The sequence below is a fragment of the Patagioenas fasciata genome, chromosome 1 (genome assembly GCF_037038585.1).
Source record: "Patagioenas fasciata isolate bPatFas1 chromosome 1, bPatFas1.hap1, whole genome shotgun sequence".
Lineage (NCBI taxonomy): Eukaryota > Metazoa > Chordata > Aves > Columbiformes > Columbidae > Patagioenas > Patagioenas fasciata.
Genome location: NC_092520.1, coordinates 173,290,957 through 173,308,451, shown reverse-complemented (window position 1 = coordinate 173,308,451; position 17,495 = coordinate 173,290,957). Strand labels below are relative to the sequence as shown.

Here is a 17,495-nt window from a genome sequence, read left to right as displayed (position 1 = left end):
CAGCATCTTAGGCAGCAGCTTCCACAGAGATGAGATTCTGCTAGACTGTGAAAGTACATTTCCAGCTCTCCTGGGTGCGAAGCAAAGCTCTAGGACTGAGTGTTACCATTGCTCACAGTATCTGCCTGAGCTTGCAGAGAACTTGAAACAGGAACTTCAAAAGTTTTTCTGCTTCCTCCTCCCCCCAAAAATGGGAAATCTCATATACTGACAAGCAAGACAACATGGTAGTTCTGCCTCATCTTAAAGGAGTGAGCTTTGATTCAGTGGGAACAGCAAATTCTTCTGTTAACAAAAATCTGAAATACTAATGAAAAGACCACCAAAGAAAAACTCTTTATAATAAAGGGAATCAGATTTTATTTTTATACCCTTAAAGTTAAAAATATGCATTTCAAAATATTTACAATGACTATATGAAATAACCTTTGTTAACGAAACAGCAACATACAGTACTAGAATATATCCACCAAACTGATAAAGTCTACATAAGAAGAAAATGTAACAGAGAGAAAGAGAGAGAGAGAGAGAGATAAATAGCATCCATGCACAATCTGCACCTGCATGGTTTTTTTGTACTCTTCGGCTTTTTAGTTGTAGATGGAGTCACAGGAAGTTTTGACCTGTTGTTCATTATAAACACCACTTGTGTCTGAGATACTTCGAACTGAAAGAAGTTTGTGGGTTGCAGCAGTACCAATGCCTTTACTTTCCTGTGCCAGCCTTTCACATGGGGACCTATATTACAGAGTGGACTCAAAATCTCTCAGCAACCCTGGGAGGTAGGTATAGTTTTATGGAAAAATTTGGCAGATGCATAAGCACCAGATTAAGTGACTGGCCAAAGGTTGTACAGCAATGAGCAGTACTCACAAGCCCTGTCTCATTTCTGCTAATCTCTCATTAGGGAACACATTTCCTCTGCTAACCACTATCGTCAGCCTTTGAGATGAGCTGTGTCACAAGGTGAGTGTCTCAATTAATACCATGTCCTGGGTGACAATGTGGGAAGAAAAAAACCACTGCCTACAGATAAGGGCTTGTCTCAGTAAAGATCTGTGATGTTGCAGTGCTGTTACCATGTTCTGGAGCTGAACAGAACACACACCCAAATGACTCCCTCCCCATGTGTGCATCATTGAGCAACTGCATCCTCTGTAACTAGGAACCCTTGTGTATTTTTACCCTCAAAGCCTCCTCTCTCTCTCTCTCCATCATCCACACCTCTATATTTGCCCTTGCTACCTGAATCTGATTCAACCATGGGAATGTCAAATAGTAAGCAGAGCAGCAAAAAAAATTGCTACCTTGTTTCTGTAGACATTTTTAATATTAATTTAATCTGATTTCTGTTGTGTTGCTTCTCAATTTAATATCTTTAACTTTCACATATATGCATATATATATACGTATATAAATGTAACAAAAGGCCCATCCCATTTATTTCAATGGAGAAAAAAGGGTCATAAGCCTTATTGCCCAACCCGCAAGGCACACCGAAAGGTAAGTAAGAAGGGCTCTAGGAAGGGAAAAAGATGTAGCCCTTGTTTTCTTTTTGTGGTGCCCTTCAATCATCACTGCTGAACTTCAAGGTTTGTGCAGGTACGACACAACTTTGCAAAAAGGAGAACAGCTGTCTGGGTCACCTGCAGATTTCTAGTGCAACAGCCCCAGGAGTGCTAAATCAGGTGGAGGTGTTTCTCCCTGTCTTTGGTGAAGGAGTTTATGAGGATTATAGCTTTGTTAGTGATTTTTCTGTGGTGGTGGCAGTGGTGATGATGGTGGCTGTTTCCATCTTTTTCTATTAGCCCAACAGTTCTCTCAGCAGAGCAATTCTTCCCCATTCCCAGTAGCCAACCCTCTCCCCTAGACTTGAATCAGCCTTATTTTTTCCTAAGAACAAGGTAGAGTATGCCAATGACAAAACTAAAGCAAAAGCAGATCCAGGCCAATATGAAGCAGTAGCCATGGTGAGGATTTGGTAACTCAGCCGTCGCGCTTGTGAACTGAGCTGTGTAAATGGAGACTCCAATCAGAATGCACAACCCTGTGGGAAGGAAGGGGGAAAAAGAGAGTTGGAAAATGCACAGAAACATTGCTTCAAGATTTCTGAACTGTCATGGTCTCCCGAGATCATAATGAATATTTTGTACCATATGAGAGAGTGGCTGCTGCCCACTAGGCTTATTTATGGAGGATTTCTCTTGCAGATGTGGTGTCATAAGACAATTGGGGCTTGTTTAGTGCATGCCATGGGGGATAAACCTCTGTTAGGAGGAAATCAGTAATAAGATCTGCAGAAAGTTTGGTGCTACATGTTGAATCCCATGAGCAGCAGCCCTCTGTTTATTCCTGTGCTCTCCAAAATACCCGAATATTTTTTGCTGTCTTTCAAAGGTATTTTGCAAAACCCACTAAAGTTTTCGAATGGAAATCTGGAAATATTTTAATTACAGACAGTAAAAAACAAAAACAAGTCTAAAACAAACAAATAAACCAAAACAAAAACCCCAACAAACTGACCTTTCATTTCCTCAGTGTTTTGTTTTATAAAAAAACCTGAGCCACAAGAAATTTTTAGCTGGCTGACAACCTTCCCTGATGGCTGTGTGTGGCAGACACGTGTGGTTGCTTGTGCTTGCGCTTGCAGAGGCAGTGGGGCACACACAGAAGCACGGCAAGGTGTGCATACTTACAGCAAACCAGCATGATGGCGCCAGTGATGTAGAAACGTTTGCCTTTCTCCAGGGTGAACAGCTGGGCAATGAATATAACAAGTGCGATGACGGAGAAAATGATTGAGAGGATCATAAAAGCTTGTGCAGCTTTGAGGGAACCTGTGAACACACACGCACACACACACACACAATTGATTTGAGAAAGGTCAGGACTCAACCTTGGTATCATGCATAAATGTCCTGCAATTCATCAGCACCATGAAAATGCAGATGTAACTTACCCTCAACACCAGACTCGACTGCCATCTGTGAGCAGTTCTGGTTGCACTGTAGCCAGAGTCCCCATGATGTGCCATTAGAACTCACCATCCAAACCTAAAACAGGATGAAACAGTCATGTCACCAGTGGGGGGATACTCTTCTGGCCTGTTGGCGGACTAAACCATAGCAGGAGCAACAGTCACCCAAGTGCCAGGAGACAGCTGAACACATCAGCATATGTGGGCAGCAGCTGAACAGCTGGAGCAGATGGGAGATGACATGGACTTCTAAATCCAGGAGGCGTTCAGTCCAGCCAAAACACCGGGGAAACCTGTTCCCATGGTCGGGGAGAAGGGACACCGCTCTGAGCATCCCCTCCCTCTCCCTCTGCAAGGCAGCCTGAGGGTGAGATGAAGTTCCCAAAATCCGCCCCAGCGGGGAGCGCCCCGGCCGCGCCGCCCCCACCGAACCGCCAGGGGGCAGCCTCACTCCGGGTTTCCCCGGCACCGGGGAAGGGGCGGCTGCCCCCAGAGCCCCCACCCTCCTGGCTTGGGCTTTCCATTTGGGCAGCGCTGGGAGCGGTGCTTGTGGCAGCACCCCGAGCCCCGGCAGCAGAGGGTTGCCGTCAAAACAGGCATGGGGGAGCGTCCAGTTGTGCAACAGCCTGGCTGCCAGATGGGATGATAAATACCACTGCAGAGCTGTCATCTGCTGATCTCCCCTACTCCTCCTTGCCCTCTCTTGGATGAAGTGTTGAGATGCTGCTGGCTCTGGGATATGAGAGTCAGGGGCAGCAAGTGGAGGTTGTCTCCTGTACCACCCCAGCTGACTTTGTGCTGCTTGGGCACACCCATCCCAGCTTCACAGAATCATAGATTCATAGAATCATTTTGGTTGGAAGAGACCCTCCAACCCTTAAACTAACACTGGCATTAAACCATGTCCCTAAGAACCTAATCTACACATCTTTTAAAAACCTCCAGGGTTGCTGACTCACCCACTTCCCTGGGCAGCCTGTTCCAGTGCTTGACAACCCCTCTCAATGAAGAAATTTTACGTGAGGCCATTTCCTCTCATCACTTGCTACCTGGGAGACGAGACCAATATCCTTCACGCTACAACCTCCTTTCAGGTAGCTGTAGACAGCAATAAGGTCTCCCCTCAGCCTCCTTTTCTCCAGGCTAAACAGCCCCAGTTCCCTCAGCTGCTCCTCATAAAACTTTTTGTCTAGACCATTCACCAGCTTTGTTGCCATAAGCTGAAGCAGGTGTCCCTCACCTACAAATCTGAGCAGCCGCCTGTGGGTCCCTCTGCCAGCCATATGAAGGGCTGGCTACTGCTGCGGAAGGCAATAGCCATGTTTAATCCAGGGTGGTCTCTACTTACATTGGAAATGGTGGAGACGAAGAGCATGATGACGGTGGCAATGTGAAACACAAAGATACCAGCCAGTAGCACCAACATCTTGGGTCCCTTCTAGGTGGTGTCACCAATACAGAGAGCTCTGGAGGGGAACAAGAACGGATGGAGGAGGTGAAGAGAAGGGCTAAATCAAAGAATAACGTTACTACAATCTTTATTTACATGTGAGAAAACAGATTGATCTTAAATCCATTCTGGAACCATGTAGTCACAAAAAGACATGGCTAAAACCTTTGTCAAAATCTGCAAGGGAGTTGCTCAAGAGGTTAAAGAAAGCCTGGAGTAAAGGAACCTGTTTGGGAGGAGATGTAGAGCAGGGGTAGTCAGCTTGGGGGCCTTTTAAAAATAGCCTGACTATATACACAGATTGCTTAAATGGGTGTGTGGTTATGTAAAGGACAAATGACATACTCCAGGCCTACACTCCAGGAAGAGGAGTTTTTGCCCACAGGACTCACAGAGGTCAGGAAAAACTTTCTCTTCCTGTTCTCCCTTTTCCTCTCATGGCACAGCCTCCTCCAGCTGCTCTGGGACATAGGCAAGTGGTGTGGAGTGGACTGTGTGTTCCTGAGTGCACCAGGTGCCAAACGGTGGAGAGCAGACTAGGAGACCACCTCTACTCAACGGCCTGCTCCATTAGGTGAAGAGGAGAACCACAACAGAAACATCAGTGGGGTGTTCTGAGGCAGAGGAAGATGCTTGTGTTTGCAATGAAAACCTCCTGCTTCCCTTTTAAAACTCAAAAGCATGTAGATCAGTTTACTGCTGCAATAACATTCTCTTATAATGCAAATTATTTGGGGGTTTAGGGGTTACTTTTTGGCTCTGTACTCTGCAAGCTTTTACGTTTTGTAAGATTCCTTGTCATTCATGAACACCTGATTGGAAAGGCAAGGCTTTTGGAAGGAGAATGTGCTTTAGATAGCTTTCATGCCACTGTTCATCAAGGCTGCTGACTTCTTTCCTGAAAACGTGGAATACAAGAAACAAATCTAAGCTGTGAGACAGAGTGCAGGCAATTCACACAAAACCAGCGGGCGTATTTCCCTTCCTTTCAGGAATTTATTAGTAACAGGTCAATATGGCTATAGAAATTAGGCAGAAGAGTTCATTTGGTCCACCCTGGGATCAGTGACAAACTGCTTCCTAGAAGTTTCACAGGCCTGTGTTGCTCTTTCTCTTGGTAGTGCTGGTACTGAAATGGTGCTAAGGAGCAGTATAAAGAATTTGATTAATGTTGACTGTCAATTTATTTTGGTCCAGGTGACTCAGGTAAGGTTTAATATGCTGTCACCATTTGTACAGGGTGTGGTAACATTGTCATGGAACAATACAATTTTTACTTTATGATGTCTTTCACTCAGAATGTAACAAAAGGCTTTGTAAAGTCCCATAAAAGTGGTGGCTGTTGTTTTTTTTTTTACTCAGTGACTCCACCTGTTCCACTTCTGTCTTTCCATCTCATTGTGGCCACGTGTGGGAGTGTATTCCTGTAAAGTGCTGCAGCTATTCCTTGCACTGCTTTGGATACCATTTCCCAAACCACAGTGGGCAGGCAGCCTTCTCCATCAGTGGCTCTTTATCCAGTTCAGCATTAGCTGGTGATGAGGAGGAATTCTTTGAGTTCAAGATCTCAAGGAACCAGCTCTGTTAGGTCACTCCTCCCACCCAAACGAGGCAACTCCTTAGAAGGACAGATTAGGTTTGGTGACTGGTCCCATATCCTCATCAAGAATTTGTCAGCTGTGAGGTTTCCTTCATCTGGGGGAACTCTCTGGAGTTGTTTAGCCTTGACTTGCTGAACGTGGGCTGGGCTTGCTTGTCTGCTTTGGGATATCCTAGCAAACTACTCATGCTCTAGGGCTTGATTTGCCTGGATGGCCTGGTCACTGTGCTCTCTTTTGTCACAGCACCTCCCTTAGTGACAAACTTGTAGAAATTATAGCCTTCTTGGAAGTTCCCCTCTGATTTCAGTGACAGTCATTTCTGAGTTCAGCATTGCTAAAATACCCATTCGCAATACATGTGGGCTACCCATGAACACACCAGACCTGAGCATTAAACCCCTTCTTTCCACTGACTGCAAAAGGAACGAGGGTTTCAAAATGCTGGATGGCAAATGGTATGGATATTACCACTGTACTTTGAGCTGAGAAACTACCGCTGTTGCCATAACTAAGTTATGTATCTGCAGGAGGTGCCTTGAATACAGCCTTTGAGGCAAATCTTTCCATCCCTTTGAGTACTTGTCATCCTTTTTCCTGATTACCTTAGTTCTTACACAAACTGTAATGAGTGCTCTTGCCACCACAGTGTATTGGTATGCATACACCAAATTGTGGCAAGTTTGCCTGCTATGAAATTTGCCTTTACTGAACAGTGGCTAAACTTTTTTCTTTCTTAGATGGACGTATTTTTCCATGGTCTCTTTAAAAATGAATACAGCAAGTTTTTCATCATTTAATTTTGAGGACCTTCAAACAAGCCCTGTACCTGAAAGAATAAAAACCTCCTTTCATGACACCTAAAGCACAAGAACAGTCTTTTTAAATGCACTTTATGTTTGCATTCAGAAATAAAAATGAGAGATAAATGTTACTTTTCAATGTAAAAAATAAAACCCAAAACACCACCCAGAACTTTGACCAATAGGCTAAGAATAAAACCAAATCCTTTATTCCCTTTGCATTTTCTGCCCTGTTCTCGCACTGCTTGAGAGCACTGTTAGTTCAGGTGCTTTCAGTGCACAAACTTCCTGAGAACGTCAGCACCTCTCCCTGGATACACACGTTATCAAATGCAAACTCCTCCAGGGATATGGGCTCACAGCTTAGTTTTGATTCTTTTTAAGCTAAAGCACAAGCCTCCCTCTCCATTCACTTTCCCCTTCCTTCATGTCTCCCTGCCTTTTAAATGAAACAGTAGAGAACAAACCCAAAGGAGCAGTGGGTGAACTAATGGCATTAAAATAGTCATCTCTGACAGTACAGCACAGACTTTTCCTCACAGTAGACAGAGGAACTGGCAGACCGTTACTGACTGACAGGACACTCTTTCCATTTGCTAAATGTGAGACATCTTTCTCTGCTACAGGGTGGGGTCACATTGCTGGAGCAATAAGACACCATTGAATGCAAATGCCTTTTATTCCATTCGCCTATCTAAACTGCAGCTGGATTTGGAGCTCCTTAGGTATTTCTTGGGCTGTGACTCAGTCTTAGGCTTCCTAGAGCTGCCAGTTTTTTCCACTGACTCACCCCAGATCTCTCAAAACCACAATTATTTAACCCTGCTGCTGTTCAGGACACACTGTCAGTTTTACGACTTCTTCTGAAGAACCAGTCAAGGAACCATGTTGTCAATCCTGCCTGGAGCCTCCTGGTATGTCTTCCCAAAGAGACCCCAGTTAAGCCAACAAAAACAGGGTTGAGACATAAAAGTAAATTACTATTGAAGTAGGACAAGCTGGTGGGGAAGAAGGTCATGCACCTGCTGAACAGCGTGTGTGAGTCAAAAGAAGATCTTTCACTTATGACAGCAGAATGAATTTTCCTGGGATGATGAATGAAGAGAAATAACAAGCCACACCAACAGTAACAACAATTACCACAGCAGCCTTAAGCACAAAAAAAGGCCTACAGATAAGCATGAAAGACTCTTATCTGTGTAGAGACTATTTCTCTGGCCATGCAGGAGTATCCATACTGGGGAACAACACACAGCTCTGCTGCACGCTAGTTCAAGTTCAAGCAGGCAAGCACTACCCATTAAAACCTAAGACACAGTCTTCTCATGCAGACAAAGTGTAGCCACCCATATCGCACCTCTGTCTACTTAAGTGTTTTGGATCCTTCTATCTGGAGGGCAATCTGGAGAAGTGAGTCCTTGCCCTTGGTTTGCTGCTTAGCAAAGCATCAAGATGGAATGCAAAGTGCCACTTAAAGTTACAGCAAAGGCCAACAGTACAGTTCCTCAAATATAGGGAGTGCATTCCTCAAGAAGGTAAGCCAGATTAGGTAGTGGTCCTTTGCTTCTGGCAGAAAGTGCACTGCAGTGAAAGGGGCAGAGGGGAGGTGTACAGGATGTTTCTGCAGGAACGATCGGGTTGTCTGGGGTGAAAAATCAAAGCACTCTCAACTAAATCTGAAATATTTCAGATCTGGAGTACTACTAAAGGATGTAGCTCATCTGACTTCCATTCGCACTCTCCTCTCTGGAGAGTGCCTGCTTGGGATGGCCTCTCCCAGGACGAGTGGGTACGGTGTACTGTGAGAGATGCTGGCTGAAGGGAGAACTCAGTCAATAGTCTATAGCAGCCTATAGTGTCTGGGGAGCAGAAGACACCCACATCACACTGTGAGCACCATGGTGACCTCTTGGGTCCTCTAAACTCAGGTTTTCAGCTCAGGTCCCTTGGGCTTGATATATTCAATTTTTCCACACGAGAAAGATGGCATTTTGGGAAAAAAAGCAAATGCTTTTGGCCAGAATGTCAACAAAAATTTCCACAGATTGAAAGCAACTGAAATGAAAGAAATTCTGCCTTCTGCAACTGCCGCCACAGAGTATAAGGAATGCAGTAGTAAATCAGACCAGTGGTCTGTCCCAGCCAGTATGCTGTCTCTGATGGTGGCAGTAGGAGTTCCAATATACAGAGAAAGCACATGAACCTGGACATTGTCTGAGGTGGCACAGAGCCAGACCAGGAATACTGGTGGTTCAAATCAGGGCCAAGGCCACTTGGAGAGAAAGGAGAAAATTGGAGAGGATGGGACAGAAAATAAAATGTGTTTTATATTGTTTGAAACAGTTACAAACTGCCACCTCCATCACTGGTACATTCCTCAGTACATAGCCAACCTACAAATAGCAATGCTGCCATAACGCTGCCATGGTACTGCCAGTAAGATAAACCCCAGAGTGGGACGAAACCTTCTGAAAAATTTGTAGATCTGCCTTTTTTTGACTGAGCTGGGGCACCGACTGTATCTTAGCCCTGCTACAACTGCATGTCTTGTCATTGTGTGTGATATGGGCAGAAGTGCTCATCATGCCCAGGGTCATTTGGCAGGATCCAAAGATGTGAAGATCTCTGTGCTATTCTGGTGGCATGGTGACTTTGGACCTACCACATTGTTACTAGAAAACTAATGACAACTTTAAGCAATGACAGGGGAGGATCTTTTTGCTTTCACCCTTTGCTCTGTTTCTTGCTTGAGATTCAGCTGAATCCAGAGTCCTTGCTGACTCCAGACTTTTATAAACCACTGTACGCCAGCACTGCTGTTGGCAACCTGGTCTTGGTAGACTGGCTTGACTCAATTTGCAAGTCAGATGCTTTTTATAGACATGTGGATGAGTAGGCTGGTGCCTCTGGGAAGAGATTTCACATGTGTGGGAAAAGGGTTGGGCAGGAGGTGTGCGTGGGCACACGGAGACCTTTGGAGCCTCTGGTTTATGGCAGTGAGAAGATTTTGTGCATGCATAGGTGGTGGCTGTGGTGACCACAAAGGGTACAGCAAGGCTGAAAAAGTAGCAAATTAAAGTTTTTACAGTGAGGGTGGTAAAATACTGTAACAGGTTGCCCAGAGAGGTGGTAGATATCCCATCCCTGGAGACATTCAAGGCCAGGCTGGACGGGGCTCTGAGCAACTCGATCTAGTTGAAGATGTCCCTGCTCATTGCAGGACTATATGATCTTTGAGGGTCCCTCCCAGCCCAAACTATTCTATAATTCTATGAAATCGTAGAGCAGCCTGAGGAGCTACAACTGACAATAAGCTTTATGTAAGTGGAAGATTTCATCCGGTTCTTGGGAAATGTTTCCTGGTAGTATGGTCTCCAAGGGATCAGGGAAATTGCCTTCACAGGGGAACTGGAAAGCCCCATCACGTAAATAATTTATTGTGGGACCAGATACAGTCCTTTACAATCTACCCTTAGTAATGAACCTTCACTCACTGAGAGATGCAAGGGGAAGTCACAAATGATGACATGCAAGGGTTTTCCAGTTCTCATGCTTGTGATTCATCTAGGAGTGGAGGAATTATTACAGCTCCTAGGATAGACAGTAAGAAATTGGCATTTTCTCCAGAAGAAACCACCCTTGAGCACCCAGCCACGTGACAACATCAACTGAAACTCCAAAGCTCACTTGGTAGTAGGAAGGGGAAGAGATAGCTGCTTGGGGCCTGGCAAACAGCCAGCAGCCGCTTCTGGAGGAAAACACTGTCACTCCTCGCATTAGACACACCAAGGAAGGGCTGGGACTGATGGGGTGGGCAAGGGTACCTCAGAGCTAATGGAAGCACACAAGAGATCCTCTGCATGTTTGGAGGTGTGATGGGGAGCACCCTCACCCGTTATGCCTTGAATGGTCCCTGAGTGGGTGAATTAGACATAGGAGTTGCTGGGACTTGCAGGGGTTCAGATAAGATGCCGACATATATGAGAAACGTTTGTGGGACGGAGGGCTGACAGTCTGGGCGGTGATGTGGTATGTGTAGGACTGTGCATCTGCAGCTCTGCACGGCTCCCTCCCTAAATGGGAGTGTGCATCTGTGGTTTCCCTGTGAGCAGCGCTGAACCGTGTGTATGTGTCTGTCTGCCTGCATGCTTATGCATGGTTTTCTTATGTGTGTGCATGTGTCTGTCTGTGCGACTATGACACTGACAGTGCCCACGTGGGAGAAACTATCTGACAGCTCTGACGGGAAAGTTAAAGTTACAGGGTCCTGTGAGCAAAAGTGCACAGATTTTTTTTTTTTTTGGTGGGACTTTCTACTTTTCCTCCTTGCAACAACCTTTAGATAGAGGCGGTATGTCTGTGGAGCCCACATCAGCTGTAATTTTGTCCGCATTTTTAAATTAAAACTACAATTCTTTGATTTACATACACTGTAGCATCCATCTCTCTCAAGACTGCAAAACCTCTGAACACGACATTATAGCCTATGAGGTCAATGCAACTTAGGCATGAATCGCAGCTTTTTGGGTCAGTCTGCCTCCAGGATGTCCTTGTTCCTGCAGGCCAGCTTAGAAAAGACTGTGCAGAATTAAATCGCAAAATTGTGAGACAGCTCTTTCTTTCAACCCACAGTGCTTGAGTGATGGACTGGGGGGAGCAGGAACATAAGTATAAAGCAGAAGCAAGAGGATGTTGCACAGCCTGGAGTTGGTTGGTGCTCTGTGTGGGGTAAAGGTGGTTGTGAGGTAAAATGCCCCATCTGGCTTTGAGAGGGCTTCTTACACCTGTGATTAGTATGGGCTAAGGATCATTCCAGCTCACGTTACATGTGGAAATGGTTTTCCACAAGGCATCAGGAACTGCCCTTGCCAGTGCACACCATGCTGGCCTGGCTGCAGCTGCTGGAGGCCATCTAGCAGGCAGGGTGGCTTAGCTGCCTGAACAGGCATGACCAGCAGCTGTGTCAGTCTCAGAGCCCAGCTTTACTTCAGCAGTGGTCCACATTCCTGGAGTTGGTCTTCAGCAATGCCCTAACTGGCCCGCTCCCCCTGAGCACTTTGCAGCGCTCCCCTCTTGCTCCCATGGCTCTCACTGTCCTTCCCAGAGGCTTACTGGGGCCTTTAAGTAGCAGAGATGTCACTCACGAATTAGAAGAATGTGGATGCTGGACCCAGTCATGGCAACTGCTTTTACAACTCCCCTCCTTGAGCAGACTCTGCCCTGTGAGGGCAAAAGGACGGCAAAGGCCCTCACCACAGACTTCCTCTAAACCAAACATTGCCAGGTGGCCCCACATTGCAAGAGCTAAAAGTCTGGCATGAGTCACCTCTCACCTGCCGTCAGCCACTTCAGTGCTCATAGTTCATTGTGTTTCACTGCATGGCAGGGGATGGCCTAGTCCTGGACCTGTCCTTGGGCTGTCATAATGGGTGTCTCCCCATGTCTGCCGTGCAGACTGATTTTCATAGGGGAAAAGGGATAGTTCTTAATTATGAGCTTTGTGAACGAGTCACTCCCTTGGGGAACATGTGTTCTGGAGCTGAGTTGACCTGACCTGTCCCTCTCTACCATGACAAGGCATCGGCTTTGTTTTGTCTTACTCAGAGAGCAGCTTCCATGTACTCTCTTCCCTGCTGCAAACAGTTCAGAAGGAGGAGGGTGTGTGGAGTTGCAAATTTGGCTAGGGTTTCCTTTGTTCATTGTCCAGCTATTCTAACACAGGAGATACTTTCCAAAATTCTCCCAGTGGGGTTTGAAGAAATCATGCTCCAGATTGCAGCCCCCAGACATGCTGCTTTGGTGCTCTCCATGCGGTAAAACAGCAGAAAGCAGTTTAGGAAAGGAGTCACTCTAAATTTCTCCCTGAGCAGTTGATAAGGGCACCTGCTGCTGGACCCTGTGTCCTATTGTGGGATGACTCAATGTGGACTGGCTCTGACAGGGGAACTGTACAGTCACATTTCAGCTGGTGCTTCAGCATGTTTCTTCAAGGCCAGTGTCACAGCACTGTGGCCACCAGTTAGTTACCAGTCTTGGCAGGGGCTGTCAAAAGAGCAGAGCCATGGAGAAGAGCCTCCTTTTCTGTGCATGTTGCTTTGCCTCAGCAGAAAAGACCCATTAAGTATTAAGCATCCATCTTCAGGCAGGGAGACAGGACATCCCCTTATTTGCCCTCACTTTTGGTGGTGTAAAAAAGCACCTCTGTGTCTCTTTTCCCTGCCTTGAAGGAAGGGTAAAGAAATCTCATCTTTTAGCCCTTTTTCATTACTTTCTTTTCAGGAGGACAGGAGGAAAGAAAAAATTTAGGAGTGCCATGCCCTGCAAGCCTGCCCTGTGTTGTGTTGGGTGACAGTGCTGTCACCTCCTTATTGAAGGGTACATACACAGGAGCCCATTGAGATTGAAGGGGTGTAGTGATGCTATTTCTTGCCTTGTCAGGCACTTGAGTATCCAAGGGCAAATCCCAGCCTGGCATCAGGTGCCTCCCCCTTCACCACTGGGTGTAGCACTCGGTGAAGAGAGCACCCCTCCAGCAGCCAGCAGGAACTGGGGGGGGTGAGCAAGTGGAAAAGAGTCGCAGGCACTGTGTGGGGTTGACGTGGCCTGTGAAGCCCTGTTGGAGTGGGCAGGGCTAAGGAAGCAGCGTGTACCCCACCACCCCTCCTGCTTTTTCTCAGAGGAAACTCAAGCAGTCTCAGGCTGAGTGTCATGTGCCAGCATTGCAGCTGGGAGGGTGATAAATAGAGAGAAGGAATCGTGCTTGCAGCAAATCGGCCCTATCTCATTATAAACAAGGCCCCGAGGTGGGTCTTTTACCAAAAAAAAAAATGCAACACAAAACCAAACACTGGCTGTTATCAGCAGCAAATCTCCCAGAACCGTCTCAAAATACCACCTCTGCTCCACCCCAGGCCACCAAACAGTAATTCCTGCACGCACTTGCATTGCTCACACACTGCAAAATTCACAGACCACTGGGTAGGCCAGCAGGGCCGGTTTTCCAAGCTCAGGGCTCTCTGTCCTCAGCAGGCTACTGCGGAGCACTAGCAACCCTGCAGCTCTGAGGCACCCACTCCAAAACTGGGTGTTTCTCCACAAGATCCCAAGTGGCTCGACTGCCTCTCTCTCAGATATCTGCCTCCGGATGGCACGTGCCTGGTGGAGATGCCCAGCTCCCTCTCACATGAGGGCAGCCTGGATGAATGGCTCAGACTGCGTGCCACGTGTCTGAATGGTTAGTCACAGCGGAGGGAGCTTCCTCGGAAGCCTCCTGGGAGGAACTCCTTAGGTGGGTGTGCTGTGTCTCGCATGAATAAGCTGCCTTTCAGGGTGTGCTTCCAGGCACTGCATTGATAGTAAAATACTTAAGTATTGATCCTTTTCCAATGTGATCCCCAAGGGAGCAAATAGAAATAAGCTGCCTTTAAGCCTGCACTCTCTCAGCGTACATAAGCCCCAGGTTTGGCGGCTGTATGAGGTGGGCTGGGTGGAGGCATTTGGCTGATTTACAGACTTGTTATCATAGGAACAGTAACTAATGGGCTCCATGATTTCACACTCTTCATGCCCAGCTCCCTTTTGTGTGTTTGCTCAGAAAAGAATCCCACTCTGTCCAGAAATGTCAAGTGGGCAGGTCCTGAGCAAAGCTGCTCTCTGAGGTGCCTTGAAGAATTCAAAGCTTTTGAGTGAAAGTTGCTCTGTGCCTACAACTTTTTTTTTTCCTTTTTATTTTGCAAACCAATTTCTTTGCTAATCGTGGTAAATGACAACTTCTGAAAATGCTTTCTACCCAGATTGATTGCTGACTGCCTTGGAAATGCTCGCTGCCTCAGTCAGCTTCTCTACCACTCAAGCACATCTGTTTCTCAGGTGGGAGGCACCCCTGCACCACTGAGCTGCAAGAAATATGGCCAGGGAGCACATCAAAATTCACAAAATCCATCCTTCTGCCACAGGGTTAAGGTCAGGTCAGCTTCTAAGCCATTCATAAAGTAACTGTCCACAGCACTAGCCTGAGCCTCAGCCATTCCCAGCCAGACTGGGCTAAATACTGTTTCGCTCTCCTTCAGACCCATGAAACTGTGCAGGCGCAGGCTGGGTTCCTGCAACAGAAACCAAAAGCTAGTGCCAACAAACTAGCTTTGCTGCACTCCCTTTCTCAGACCTCAAAACTAGTTTTGACTGCCGGATACAAACCATAGCAGACAGATGAAGTGAGAGAACTGGTGAAGAAGAGGAGGGAGGGAAGGGGTGGTTGCGTGGAAAAAGGCAGGTGAATAAGGAAAATTGCCAGTCTCTGCAACCCTACACTTCCCATCAGCACCTCCCACCACCACACCCCACCAGGTAACCCGTGGTGCTTTTAGCAATTCCACCTGCTCCCTCACCTCGCCTCTCAGCACTCCCCACTCCAGGGTCTGCACTGCCAAGAAGGTGTAGCATGCATTTCTACCCATCGCCTGGCTTTTCTTAAGAAACGGGGCTTGGTTTCTGTCTCAGAAGCCGAGAACCAAAAAGAGACCTCCTCTCCATTGTACCCCAAAGTCTGCACCTTTGGGACCTCTCTGACTTCACTTGGAATGATTGTTCCTGTTTTAAATTAAAGTTTGGCAAACTACTGATGGAGGGGAGAGACACAGCAAAGTGTGAGCGAGAGCCAGAAATGCTGAACCAGCAGCCCTAAATTCAAGCAGGCATTTCCCCACATTTGTAAACAATACTGCTTTAAAAGCATGTGGCAGCTTCTATGCCAGGGCTGGCCCAGGTTGGGCACCCTGTGTCTGCACTGTGGGTGCACATGCCCTGGAGGCAAAAATATCATTGCTGCTGCCATCACCCTACAGTTGCAACCAGGGCATCTTGCAGTGTTGCTTTGCCCCGCAATGCAGCTGGACTTCAAAGCAAAAGCTGAAAGTTTAAGGTGCATCCCATAGGCAGCTTGTGTGCCAAGGTGAAGAGAAGTGGCAAAACAAAGGAGAAAAGCAGGCTGGAGCTGCTGGGTGAGGGAAGCAGCTAGCAGCAAGCGAGAAAAGTTGCTGAGGATTTTCGAGAGCAGCTCTTACCGTGAAGGCTGGGGCTGGTGCCGGTACCTGTGGGAGCAGGAGTGTGCTGGGCTGCTGCGCTAATGTCCTGGAGCGCGGAGCTGGAGTGAAGGGGAGTGACCTGCTGCTGGTTTAAGTTTCCTCCAGTGGTGCGGGAGGGTGTTGTCTTTCCACTCTGTTTTAACAGGAGTTACTATGAATCAGTCTGCCTTTAAAAGAGAGGGAGAAGGGGGGGGGGGAAAAATGAGTTACGCCCTGCTTTGTTGGCAGGGAGTCAAGAGTCTCTGGGAGGAAACCAGCGATTCAAAGAAATCTGTGTAGGGCTGTGTCTGACTCAGTGTGCAGTACAGAGACCACAGCCTGGAAAAACGACTGACGCTCATCCAGCTGAGTAATAGAGGCTCACAACAGCATCTGTTTATAAAACTGAACTTCTGGTTATCATAAAAAAAATGTATAGTTACAAATGTGGCAACGGGACTTCAACAATACTCAAACAAACAAACAACTGGTTGGCAGGGGGCATTGTGATGCTGGGTGAGTCACTGCTTCCCCTCCCCGTGCTGCACAGACAGAAGTCACCGAGGTTGGGGACACAGGCGAATGCAAATCTGACCTGTGGGGCTGGCATGCACAAGACTTTTGGGAATATATCAAGGAGCAGAGATGCTCAAAACACAGCTCTGGCCTGGTGGTGACTTTGGAGCAAGTTGGCCAGATGGCAGTGGTTTGCTTCCACAGAAGCAGAGCAGGCAAGGAAGATGGATTGAGGAATTTGTAATTCACAGTTTTCTGAGGTCAGCATTTCTTGTCATCTCGAAGACCTCTAAAAATAGATCCTTTACATTGCAGAGAATTGACTGATGTAGTTGTCTCATGGATGCTACAGTCAAGACTGAGTGAGGATGTGCTTGAGATATGGATGAAGGGAGAAGTAGTTTGTCAGAAAGCATCTGGGTTAAAATGTGATAGTTGGTGATCTGCTACTGCAAGGAATCAAGCCTACCTTTGCCGGGGCCCAGAAAGACATAAGCAGATAGTGATAAAATACCTGGTAAAGGCCTTACCCACTTTAGTGAGAAGGGCACTAGATTGCCTTTATTTGAAAGAGAAAGCTGGTGCTCTTTGAAATCTACACAGATTAGAAGACCTTGCTGTCTTTCAGATTATTTTTTCTCTCTTCTGTCATTGATATGTGTGTGGTCTAATTTTAGACTATAGCAACCTGCTTAAAAACATAGCTATGGATAAAACAGCATCAAAGATGACACATATGGTGGGCAAAAACATCATGCCCAGACAACCTCAGGGGAATAAGCCTAACTATGTTTAAAACCTATGGGCTAGAATGTGCTTCTTAGTGATATACATGAATACAAGATCGAGGGAAAGGAAAATACATATGCTTACCCTGTGGAAGGAGCTGGCATTTGCATTGAGCTGCACTGTCCGATGCCCTTCCCTCTTCCCCCAGCAGAGTTTATTGAAGCGAGGGATGCTCAGCTCCACACAAAATACTGGAGTGCATGGTCCCAAAGCAGATTTTGTAGACCAGAGTTCAGCTGTGGTGAGGCATCCTCTGCCTCAGATCTATTAATGAGTGACTAACCACCTGCCAAAGAACAG

General features: G+C 46.8%; 1 protein-coding gene across 1 annotated transcript; it reads right to left on the bottom strand.

The window, feature by feature from the left end:
* Positions 1–336: 336 nt before the first annotated feature.
* Positions 337–16,063, bottom strand: EMP1 (epithelial membrane protein 1). Its single transcript, XM_065829206.2, has 5 exons — positions 15,891–16,063; positions 4,326–4,443; positions 2,960–3,053; positions 2,697–2,837; positions 337–2,047 (listed from the first exon to the last, which is right to left on the bottom strand). Exons 2-5 carry the CDS (start codon positions 4,401–4,403, stop codon positions 1,884–1,886), a joined length of 477 nt encoding a protein of 158 aa, XP_065685278.1. The 5' UTR covers positions 4,404–4,443; positions 15,891–16,063; the 3' UTR covers positions 337–1,883.
* Positions 16,064–17,495: the final 1,432 nt, after the last annotated feature.

What these genes read in the sequence shown, in the direction of transcription:
- EMP1 (XM_065829206.2), bottom strand. Translation starts at nt 4,403, where the DNA reads ATGTTGGTGCTACTGGCTGGTATCTTTGTGTTTCACATTGCCACCGTC. An exon ending in TCGTCTCCACCATTTCCAAT is followed by an intron (nt 3,054 to 4,325) that starts GTAAGTAGAGAC and finishes ATCCTGTTTTAG; the next exon opens with GTTTGGATGGTGAGTTCTAA. An exon ending in AGTCGAGTCTGGTGTTGAGG is followed by an intron (nt 2,838 to 2,959) that starts GTAAGTTACATC and finishes GTGTGTTCACAG; the next exon opens with GTTCCCTCAAAGCTGCACAA.